General features: G+C 40.4%; 1 protein-coding gene across 5 annotated transcripts in view; it reads left to right on the top strand.

Annotated features, from left to right (window-relative positions):
* The window catches only part of NLRC4 (NLR family CARD domain containing 4), a 33,191-nt gene extending 23,476 nt beyond the window's left edge, over positions 1 to 9,715 (top strand). For 3 of the 5 annotated variants that reach the window (XM_036262594.1, XM_036262598.1, XM_036262595.1), the window contains one exon: positions 8,870 to 9,181. In XM_036262594.1, the coding sequence (XP_036118487.1) occupies positions 8,870 to 9,162 (293 nt within the window). In that variant the 3' untranslated portion in view covers positions 9,163 to 9,181. Of the gene's footprint in view, positions 1 to 4,045; positions 4,139 to 8,869 lie in introns of those variants that run through there. The other 2 variants (XM_036262596.1, XM_036262597.1) reach the window with 2 other exon arrangements.
* Positions 9,716 to 12,005: the final 2,290 nt, after the last annotated feature.

Raw genomic sequence — 12,005 nt, 5'->3', positions numbered from 1 at the left:
TTCTCACCACATGGTAGCTCACATCCCCCAGATAAAAGATCGAAGAGAGAACCAGTTGGAAGCTGCAATGTCTTTTATGATCTAGTCTTGGAAGGTCATTTCTGCTGCTTCCTACTAACTACCCAGGTTAGCCCTAGCTAGTGTGGAAGGGACAGTATGGGAGTGACTTCTAGGAGGTGAGGATCACTGGAGCCATCTCGAAGGCAAAGGATGAGTGAGAACAGCCTCGGCTGCCTTCCTCATTCCCCTCACAGATGGTCTAGAGCCCATTTGCAGGGCCATAGGTTCATTGTGCAGGTCGAGGGCATTAAGGGCATTCACATTCTTGTGCAACCACCGTCACCTCCATCTCCAGAACTGTTTCATCTTTTCCGACTGAAACTCTGTACCCATTAAACACTAACTCCCTACCTGTTCCTCTTTCCCCCCATTTCTCCTCCACTGACCTCCTTCTCCCTGCTTCCACCTCCCTCCTGCTTTCCCCAAACTACTGTCTGCGTCCATTGGTTGTGCGTACATGCATACAAGTTCTTTGCTTTATCTCCTCCTGCTCCTCTTTTTAAAACCTTCTCTCTTAGAGATGGGTATGTCTCTAAGTCAGTAGGCTGCCCAATGGTTTCGCCTTTCCTAAAGTTACTTCAGCCCTGGCCAGTTTGGCACAGCGGTTGGAGCGTCGGCCTGTGGACCAGAGAGACTGGGGTTCGGTTCCCGCTAAGGGCACGTACCTTGGTTGCAGTTTGTCCCTGGCCCTGGTTGGGGTTGTGTGGATGGCAGCCACTCGATGTGTCTCTCTCACGTTGATGTGTGTGTGTCTCTCTCTCTTCCCCCCTCTCTCCCTCCCACTCTATCTAAAGATAAATTCAAGTGTTCTCCGATGAGGATAAAAAAAAAACAAAATAAACTAAAATTACTTCAAATTCTGGATCTTTCCTTTCCTTAAATCTTAACTCCACTTCCATCTTCTCTACCCACTCCCTTAACCCATCAAATCATATCTCCCTGGGTATCCTTCTTCAGGCCCCTTCTCTATCCTGAGTGATTCTGGAAGCAGGTGGCTTCTGTGACAGAGTGACTAGTTAGCTAATAAATAACCCCTCTCAGGTAACTTCGACCTTAAGTGAATTGGAAAGGATGTACCTTTCCAAAGATGCCACTGGGGAGTGTGTGCAATTAGAATTACATGTGAGGGAGGCATTTTTAGGTAGAGACCTTTTAGTATCTTCCAGATCTTTAAGCAGGTGGCTGCCTAATCTGCCTACTTCTGAGGCTGGCCTGTGAGACCAGAGAGGGAGATGGTGTGTTTAATGAAATAAGAACTGAGCTAGGCAGTCATTTGCCATTTGACTTTACTTGTCTGGTGCCTTATTGCCTCCAAAGATAAATGAGAAAAATAAGCATAACAGAAGGCAACTGACTCTTGGAAATTTAGCTGTAACACTGTACTCTACAATGCAATTAAAAAAAACAATAAAAACAAAACAAAATGAACTACTCAATAGTCGTAACTTATTTTCAAAGTCTTTTAAAAAAGAATTTGTGAAGTTATCATTATATCCCTAATAAAAGGTAACAATATTATCCCTGTTTTATAAAGAAGCAGAGACATAAGAAGGCCCCTAGAGGCTCCATCTTTACAAAATGGTTATGTGCATTGGTTAGATAGATGTTCATCCCTTCCACTCGATAGATGTGTGAATGACCTGCAACAACTCACAGTTTCTGAGTCTCAGTTTGCTCATTGGGAAAATGAGGATAATTATAATATCTCCTATATTAGTGGTTATTGTGCTAATCAGTAACTAAACTAATGCATATAAAGAAGTTTAACACTGACCCTTTGTATTTTGTCAATAAATGGTACTGTGACCATATCCTCTATGGGTTTCCAGGGGAACCAGATACCAGGGTTATCTTTTCTTTCTTTCTTTCTTTTTTTTTTTTTCTTTATTGATTTTAGAGAAAGAGGAAGGGAGAGGGAGAGAAAGATAGAAACATCAATGAGAGAGAACATCGATTGCCTGCCTCCTGTATGCCCCACACTGGGGATTGTGCCCAGAACGTGGGAATGTGCCCTGACGGGGAATTGAACTGGTGACCTCTTGGTACATGCAAGGGTCGACGCTCAACCAGTGAGCCACACCAGCCAGGCCAGGGTTATCTTTTAAAAAAAGCTTTCAGCCCTGGCCGGTTTGGCTCAGCTGTTAGAGCCTCAGCCTGAGGACCAAAGAGTTGCGGGTTAAATTCCGGTCAAGGGCATGTACTTCAGTTGCAGCTTGGTCCCTGGTCCTGGTCAGGGTTGTACAGAGGCAACCAATTGACATGCCTCTCTTGCGTCAATGTCTCTCTCTCTCTCTTTTTCTCTGTCTCTCTCCCCCTCCCTCCCACTCTATCTGAAGATAAATGGAAAAATATCCTCAGGTGAGGACAAAAAAAAAAAAAGTTTCACAAAAAGTAATTATCTTATATGCGTGATACACTTTACTTTCTATTCGTTCTATTTCACTTGAAACTGATTATAACCTATTAAATTTATTTCCTTTTCCACTAAAGGAGGGGATACCCTAGAGCTAAGAAAAAACCACTGTCCTAATCCTTGTCTTGCCGAGGTCACTACTGGCTCTGAATTTCTGCTCTTGATCTGTGTCACCTTGCTTCCTTTCCCTACACGCCAATGGACGCCAATGGAGAGAACAGTCACTTGTCCTTAATTTCTAAAAGAAGGCCTCAGATTTTGGATGTAACAGATTTTGGATGTAACAGATTTCCTGAGTGCCTGTGGATAATTGTGAAAGGCAGGATTACATGATAGTTCCCAGTGGCAAGTTAATTAAATTTAATATGGGCACGTCCACCTTCTCAAAGGCATGCTTGACCATTTCTGCCAATTCAGGCTTCAACCGCCTGTTCGTGGCCTTGTCCTCGTCCCACCTCCATCTCCTGCAGTCCCCCGTGAAACTCTCCTGGCCCGCAGTCTCAGCAGTCAGTGGAGGCAATGACATTGAGTGATGGATATGAGCAATGGGTGCAGTAGTGAAATGAAGAAAGTATAATGGGAGACAGTTTCTAATCAAAGAAAGACCACATAATGAGATGCAGCGAGAAAATGAAATGTGGAAGTGAGGTATGAAATTAGATACAATGGTTGGGATGGGCTTTTCTGGAAAGACTCCAAGCCCAGTTTGGCTATAATTTTCCACTTTTTCTTTACCTATACTCAGGCTACTGGAGGAAAAAATCACACAATTTGACTGATAGATCCACAACAAGTTCATAGTGACAAGCTTCAACAAAAACATAATCAGCCCTGGCCAGTTTGGCTCAGCGGTTAGAGCGTTGGCCTGCGGTCTAGAGAGACCCGGGTTCGGTTCCCGCTAAGGGCACGTACTTTGGTTGCAGTTTGTCCCTGGCCCTGGTTGGTTGTGCAGGTGGCAGCCACTCGATGTGTCCCTTCACGTCGATGTTTCTCTCTCTCTCTCCCTTTCTCTCTCTCCCTCCCACTCTATCTGTACCAAAAATGGAAAAAAATCCTCGGGTGAGAATAAAAAATAAAAAAAAATAAAAAAACCATAATCAGATGGTAAGAAAACACTATATATCAAAATGTGTGGCATGCAGTAAAAGCAGGGTTTGAATAAAATACACATAATACTGATATTAAAGATGAAAGGCTAAAAATTAATGTTTCTAAGAAGCCAGAAAAACAACAGAATAAACCACAAGATAATAAACATAAAAGTACAGGCATACCTCACGATATTGCACTTTGCTTTATTGAGCTTCTCAGATGTTTTGTTTGTTTTTTTTTTTTTTTTTACAAATTGAAGGCAAGACCCTTTACCAGCAAAAAGATCAAGACTCTCTTCATTGAGGGGGTCTGGAACCACACCCAAAATATATCCAAGGTGTGCCTATAAATCAAAGAAACAGAAAACAAGAGTAAGGACTAATAAAGCTTAAAATTGGTTCCTTAAAAAGGGTAATAAAATAGATAAAAATCGAGCAAGATTGTTCAAGAAAGAGAGAGTGACATAATTTCTTTCATTAGTCAAAACGGAAACACAAGCGTTTACTGAATGTTGCCCCAAACTGGAAGCAACTGAGATGTCCTTCAACAGGTGATGGATGAACAAACTGTGGCACAGCCGTACAGCAGTGTATCATTCGGTGCTAGAAAGAAATGAGCTATCAAGCCACGAAGAGACATCAGGAAACTTCAATACATATTACTAGGTGAGAAAAGCAAATCTTAAAAGGCTACAAAATGTAGGCTTCCATTTATATGACGTTCTGGAAAAGGCAAAACAACTGAGAGAGTGAAAAGCTTAGCAGTTGTCAGGGGCTTGGGAGGAGAGGAGGGAGGGTTAAACAGATGCAGCTCAGGGGATTTTTTAGGGCAGTGGAACTATTCTGTATGATTCTATGATTGTGCACTCTGACACTATTATTTGTTTGTTGAAACTCAGAACTTTACAGCACAAAGTAAAGTTCAAACTGAAAAAAGTCATTTAGGAGGTCTGGGGAACCCAAGGACATAATGCAGAATGCAAAACAATCTCACTATATTACAAACTAGGAATTACAAGCTTGCTGCAGGGGAGGAGGGGAAATGAAATCGACCTAAAGAATTTTGAAAATGATCTGTTAAACTAGGCAGTGGTTCTCAACCTTCCTAATGCCACGACCCTTTAATACAGTTCATGTTGTGGTGACCCCAATCATAAAATTATTTTTGTTGCTACTTCATAACTATAATTTTGCTACTGTTATGTCTTAGGCGACCCCTGTGAAAGGGTTGTTTGACCCCCAAAGGGGTCGTGACCCACAGGTTGAGAACCGCCGATGTATTATTTTTTTGTGTGGTATGTGCCCCTAGTGGGAACCCGGGACTCTGGTCCGCAGGCTGACACTCAACCGCTGAGCCAAACTGGCCAGGGCAAGAACCGCTGATTATTAAAGGCAAAAGAAACTGTACATAAGCACTGTACTTTATTTGATAGTTATGTCCACTTGGGGTTACAGGTTGACAATTCTGATGCTGCTATACATTTGCGCTGGAACTGAACAGTTGAGTAAGTAGATGGCAGATGGTGGAAGCCAGGTTTCTCAATGTTGGGGTGGGAATTTACAGCAGGAGGAGACTAGAATGATTCATGGTAATACATTAGAATTGGAGACAGTGATATGAATTCACCTCATGTTTAGCTCAATATAGATATAGATGATTATATATAGGAATATATATATATACCCTACACATACACACTTATATAGTAGAACCCTCTCACTAATGAATGGATAAACAAAATGAAATGTAGTATATTCACACAATAGAATATTATTGTATTCATCCATAAAAAGAAACAAAGTATTGGAAGGTGCTACAACATGGATGAACCTTGAAAATATACTAAATGAAAGAAATTGGTTACACAAGACCACATGTTGTATAATTCTTTTCACTTGCCAAATAGGCAAATTTATAGTGACAGAATGTAGATTCCTGGTTGCCAGGGTCTGGGGAGGGGTTTTGGGATGGAGGTTGGAGTGACTGAGTTTCTTTTTGGGGCTGATTAAAATGTACACTTTTCAAAAGTGTTTAATTTACTTGATCCCTCTGTCGAAGTTGACACTGAGCACTCCCTCCTTTTCAAAATGTTCTCTTGCCTTCCACAGCACCTTAGCTACTTTTCGGTCTCCTTTGCAATGGCAGTACCTCTACCCAGATATTAAATGCTCCCAATTAGAGCTTGACCCCAGGCTCTCAGCTTCTCTTCCTCAGAGACTGCATTTGATCTTAGGGCTTCAATAGCCATTACAAAAAATTATGACTCACAAAATTTTGTTTCTAGCCCATCAGCAATCTGGGACTACCAGAAAGAAATTGTTAGTAGCTATGGGATCTATTCCACCTGTTCTAACAAAACCCTTTCTTAAATGGCATCTTTCAATTTAACTGTTTGAGGCTGAACTTTAATATCCAGTCTGTTCTCAGAAAGAGAGCCATCACAAGATCCTACTCATGTTCTAGAATTTGGTAAATCCTAAACCCAATCATTCTGCCACATGGATCCTGATATCACATTTTTATTTTCCAGTCTTCTTTTCTCCAATTGTACTAAAAAAATAAAATAAAATAATAGCATCTTAGTTTTGTTGGGTAGATGCAGTACCTTTTTAAGGTCCCTGAAAAATGTTTTTGAAGTTTGTTTTTCCTATTCCCTATGTTACCTCATTTCTTGGGGGTTTTAGTCTGTTTGCTTTTAGTCTGTCTTCCTGGTTGGAGGCTGTTCTCAAATATCTGATATTTCCGTGCTGTTCTCTTGACATTTTAGAGTGAGGCAAAGTTGATAAGCTCCGTGCCTGAGGGAAGGGGTGACTCTTCAGCTGGTTAGCTTCCCTGTGGGTGATCAGGAAAGAAAAATGCTTCTTTAAGAAAAGGAGAACCGCCCTGGCCGGTTTGGTTCAGCGGTTAGAGCATCGGCCTGCGGTCCTGAGAGACCCGGGTTCGGTTCCCACTAAGGGCACATACCTCGGTTGCAGTTTGTCCCCGGCCCTGGTCGGTTGTGCGGGTGGCAGCCACTCGATGTGTTCCTTTCACGTCGATGTTTCTCTCTCTCTCTCTGTTCCTCTCTCTCCCTCCTACTCTACCTGAACAAAAAATGGAAAAATGTCCTCGGGTGAGGATAAAAAAAAGAAAAGAAAAGGAGAACCTTTTCTTGGAAGCAGTTCAATTTCTCCAGAGGTGGATCCTTCAGTTTTTCTCCTGGAGCAGATAAGCCCAACTGCCAGTGTTCTGGGAACAAAGTGGGGACGGAAGGTTTATTGCCTATGTGTGCTCCCAGGGCACTCTGGCCTACAACAGTATCTAGCACCCATTCAATTTATAATGTATGTTTTCACCTTATATTGTAAGCCCAATAAGACAGTGACCATGTCTGTCTTTTTCACATACCTCCAGCATCCAGGACAATCCGTAGGCAATGAAAAATGTTTGCTGAATGAAAATCTGGCAAGAGCTCTGGCAATACCAGAATGTTGTTTAGGAAGCAGGAATCTTTCAAGGATCAGAATCCTCCTACCCAGAGCATTTGAGAGTCTGCCTGAAATGTGGATCAAGCCACTTCCATTCTCCGCAGTCCACATACAGCCCTCAGCTCTAATTGTCGGATTCCTTTTCTCTCAAGACCAGTCTGCTCATCATGATGACAAAACCACTGCAGAGTAAATGAACAAAATGCATGGCCTTGGATTATGGATTATGTTTCTTGTTCTTGGTTTCTGTGTTTGCACACATTCTAATGATTATCCAAGAAGTTCTCTTATTGATACCATTCTTAAACCTTAGATAGCCTGCATAAACAGCTCACAAATGGGCTTTCCATTCTTTTTTAAGTTCCTTTAAGGTGGTGAAATCTGGTCTGCTAGTTGAGGAGAAAAGAAGTTGCTCTTTGGGGCAGGAGCCTTACAGACAGCTGACTGACAACCAGCATTTTGACTGAGTGCATGCCATGCTGGGAAGCACATGCAAAAGGCAGAGGCAGAAAAGAGCAGGGAGAAAGCCACCTATAAGAAATAATACAGGCTCCTTATGAGAAGGAATGGAGGAGAAAGTGAGGCCCTGTGTATGAGTTAGGATGGGCACAGGCCCAGCTGGTATAATGAGACCCAACTACACCATGGCTTACAGCAAATGGACCTTACTTCTTTGTCTTCTAACTCTGCAGAAGTGAGCAGTCCAGGTAGGTGGGGTGCTCTGTTCTGTGCAGTCTTTCAGACCCAGAAACCTACTGTTTTTATTCCTCTATTCCTTAGTGAGTTATCTTCATGGTCATGATTAGAACATCCCCCTTCCCTTTGTAGGAGGTACTTTAGAGTGCCCTATTCTCTTAGGAATGGAGGAAGTTCCTGAAGAGTTTAGGAAGGGTTAACCCCCCCTCACCCCCCCCCCCCCGGGGCTGGTTTTGCTCAGTGGTTAGAGCATTGGCCCACACACCAAAGGGTCTCAGGTTTGATTTCCTGTCAAGGGCAGTGTTCTCTCCCCAGCTCCCATCGGGGTGGTGCAGGATGCAGCCAATTGATGTGTCTCTCTCACATCGATGTTTCTCTTTCCCTCCCTCCCTCCTTTCCACTCTCTCTAAAAATAATCAATGGAAAGATATCCTTGGGTGAGAATTAACAACAAAATAATAAAAGTTAAAAAACAAAAACCAGCACTCAAACCCAAATCATGAGATACTGAGGGAAGCTTACTTACTCAAGTTTACAGTTTAGGGACATTTTCATACCCAAGAAACAAAAGGCATTGTTTGCCTCTCAGAAGACCTAAGCTTGACCTAAGACTGCCAGGAGCTTGACCTCGTTTTAAAACAAGTACTGAATATTTCTTTTTTCATTTTATTTTATTTTTATTGTTATTATTTTATTTTTGTTACAGATGTTTCTCCTTTTTTACCCCATGAGTATTTCTTTAATAGCATCTCTCGTGCCTCAATTTTTAAGTAATCTTCCATTTCCTAGAATTGAAAAAATATAATTTATTTCCATTGGTTTGCCAATATAAATGAATTACACTAATTAAATCAATTATACTTATAGATATTGGTTATCATTAATATTTTATTTTAAACATGTTATAAAGTATAATTATGTTATTTAATTATACTAATTCACTAAATACTAATTACCTTTTATTAGACTCCCTTACACTTTAGGAATAATATAATTTGTAAATACAATGGACCAAATTTATAATTACTGACTGCTCTATCTATAGGGAATTTCTAAAGCAAAGCACTGGTCCAAACATGGCCATTTCTTCAAGAAATTGTTTTGCTTCCAACTAAAATACTAATTTCTATTTTTTTACCAGGTGCATTTTTTGAAAAGAACCCTCTGAAAAACCTCCAGCAGCTGGATCTGGCAGGAAATTGTGTGAGCAGTGATGGATGGCTTACCTTCATGGGTATATTTGAAAATCTTAAGCAATTAGTGTTTTTTGACTTCAGCACTAAAAGATTTTTACCTGATGCAGCATTAGTCAGAAAACTTGGCCATGTGTTATCTAAGTTAACATTTTTGCAAGAAGCTAGACTTGTTGGGTGGCAATTTGATGATGATGATGTTAGTATTATTAAAGGTACTTTTAAACTAGTAACTGCTTAAATAAAGGGCACCCTGAGCCCATGAAGGCTCTGGGGACTCAATCTCAGCCTGGTGATTTGAGAATCTTTGCTCATATAGTCCAAGGGTCTGAAAGTGTATGGCAATCTATTATCCACCTAAAAATGATCTATGTCAACGGTGTCTGCTCAACTCGCCCCTTCTAAACTTTCTCTTCCTTTCCTGACATCAGAATGATGTGTGGCAGCATCACCTCCTTACTGGCCTCTAGCATTGTAATCTCCTCTTAGTTTCATCATTCAGGAAAAAAAGAGGATGTCAGGAAAACGAAGCCAAAGAAGAGGAGGAAGTGGGAAGGAGTTTACTGATGACATGTGCAACAGTTCTGTGTCTCATCACTCCTATTACGATTATCAGCTACTTGAAGGGGACTCTTACTTATCCTGGGTTCCTCTGGCCTCAATAGCACGGCACAAGAACGAATATACTGTATGCACATTTACTCAGTACAGTACCTGGAATGTACTAGACTCTCAACAAGTATTTGATAAATATGAGATAATTAAATTACCAATAAATAGCTACTGAATAAAGAAACAAGCCAGAATTACTCAAAATCACAGAAAATCCCATGTCTGTTCTTTATTCAAAAAGTTTAATTCAAACAATTTGGAATGTGAAACACATTTTCTTATGTAAGCAGATCAGTCTCCCCAAAAAGACTGGCATTCTTTAATCAAGGAAAAAAAAAAATTGGCAGTTTAAAAGCAGCTACATCAGAGGCTTGAAATTCAGGTCCTCCCCAGTTGCTGATACATGTATATAATTTCAACTGTGACTTCAGAGATTAAGGAAGAAATGAAAACGCACCCCATTCTTTCATACTCTATGGAAGCTAAGGGTACTTTGTCCTAATCTTTTCCCCAACACCCACAAAAATAATCCTTTCCCACAAAGAAAGAAGACTTGAAAAATCTGCTTAAACAGATTTAAAGATTTATTCGAGGCAAGTCTGAAATAAACAAAATCCTAAATGGTGTCACCCTGCAGTTCACCTTCTATTCTCATGGCACCTCAAATTAATGGCGTAGGTGTTGGTGTAGGTAACACTTGGCCTGTATGCTGAGGTAGTCACTGGAAGGAAATTCTGGGCACAATATTCTATTTAGCAACTGGGCATATATTCTATAGATTTAGTCATAAAATTTTAGAGCTGATAGTTCACAGATCAACTAATTCATTCCCTACCCTAACTTTTCACTCAGAGAAGTTAAATGACCTGCCCACAGCTACAAAACTACTTACCCAGTGGCAGTATGCGGATTGGAACCCCATTTTTGTCTTTCAGTCCGGTGTTTTTTCCATTACAAACAGCGCTTTCTCAAACAGGGTTAATCACACTCCATGAAGCTTGCTCTTAATCACAAAGCATGGGCCAAGTATACAATTTGAACTTCCTTTGTTTGTCTAGCTTCAAGTAACTCCATGGCAAGATTTACTAGTAAGGCTACTGCCTAAAGGCCTATGCTGGCCAAGTTTCTTGTTTTCATATCCAGAAGCTGGCCAGAGCTTAGCAAATGAAACTTCTTTATATAATAATTCATGCAGCAGTCGGCATTACTGAATTTCAGCAAGTAGAGCCAATTCCTTCAGAACCCACAGGCAACTTCTCAAATAGTGTAGGTGGGCATGAAGGCACCTTGGTGGGACAACTGCACAGGTGCTGCTTCTGGTGGGTGTTGCGGAAGTAGGCATTTAACCTCACGCAGAACTGCGTTCAGCACCTTGAAAAGAAAAATCCCACAGGGATAGGAAGATGTGCTTAGGGTGGCAGCACATACCTCTGAATCATCACTCAGTCCATGACAGTTCAGATTTCATGCATGACCCGAATTCACATTTAGATGAGGTCAATGAAGGAAAAATCACTCTGCAATGGTAGAGCAGTAATAGGCATAGTAATAGTTTGAGGACATAACACAAAGGACAAGAAACAGGTTGCCTTATTACATTTTACAGTTTCATTTTCCCCAGCAGTCAAGGTAGTGTGGACTCTATTTCATCAATAGGTCAAATGCCTGAACAGGGTCGCAGATAGACAGTGACCAACTTCTCACCAAGCAAAAGGTATTTGGGATATGATCATTTATCATCACAGGATAACTACGGTTCTGCTTGATAGAGATGGCTTCTTAGATGTTCGTTATTCCACAGTGAAGAAATAAGGTTTGGAAGTGTTGCTCATATTTAAAAGAGGACAAGTTGAATGAAGAAACTGTCGCATATTCTACAAAAACACAAATCTTCTCTAGATAGCTGGGTGATGGCTGGAAAAGTCACAAATCTCCAGGAGTCACTGTATTCCAGAAAAGCTGAATCCACTCCTAAAATCCCTTTTTAAAACTCTAATCATAAAACTTATAATATAATGAAAAACACCTCATAGGTGTTTTGTACCTGCTGCTTGTTATAGTCTTTATAAGTAATACTGGCCACACTGGAAAGTCAACATTTGCACTTGGAAAATAATAAAAAAAAATAAAGTAATCTATATAATTCTCACATTTCATCACATTAACAATTCACTGTTTGACAAAGCAAAACGAAGTAAGTTAGAAACTGCCTGTAGCAGATCTGAAAATCCTGTATTCTATAATTTAAGGTCATCTTTTGGTAGAATTATGTAATATAATCTCAAATTGATTATGTAACTTTGAAAAGATAAGAAATCTCATATTATACCATAAATCCCATATTATACTGTACATTGAATTCCATATATTTTGGTAACATATTTGATGTTTTGTTAATAAAATGAGAAATTAAGTCAACCAATGAAAAAGTGACAAAAAAGATAAATTCCATCATTATGTCAATAGACAGAA

This window comes from Molossus molossus, unplaced genomic scaffold (genome assembly GCF_014108415.1).
Source record: "Molossus molossus isolate mMolMol1 unplaced genomic scaffold, mMolMol1.p scaffold_m16_p_15, whole genome shotgun sequence".
NCBI lineage: Eukaryota > Metazoa > Chordata > Mammalia > Chiroptera > Molossidae > Molossus > Molossus molossus.
The sequence above is the reverse complement of the archived record's forward strand: the minus strand, read 5'-3'. Positions and strand labels throughout refer to the sequence as shown.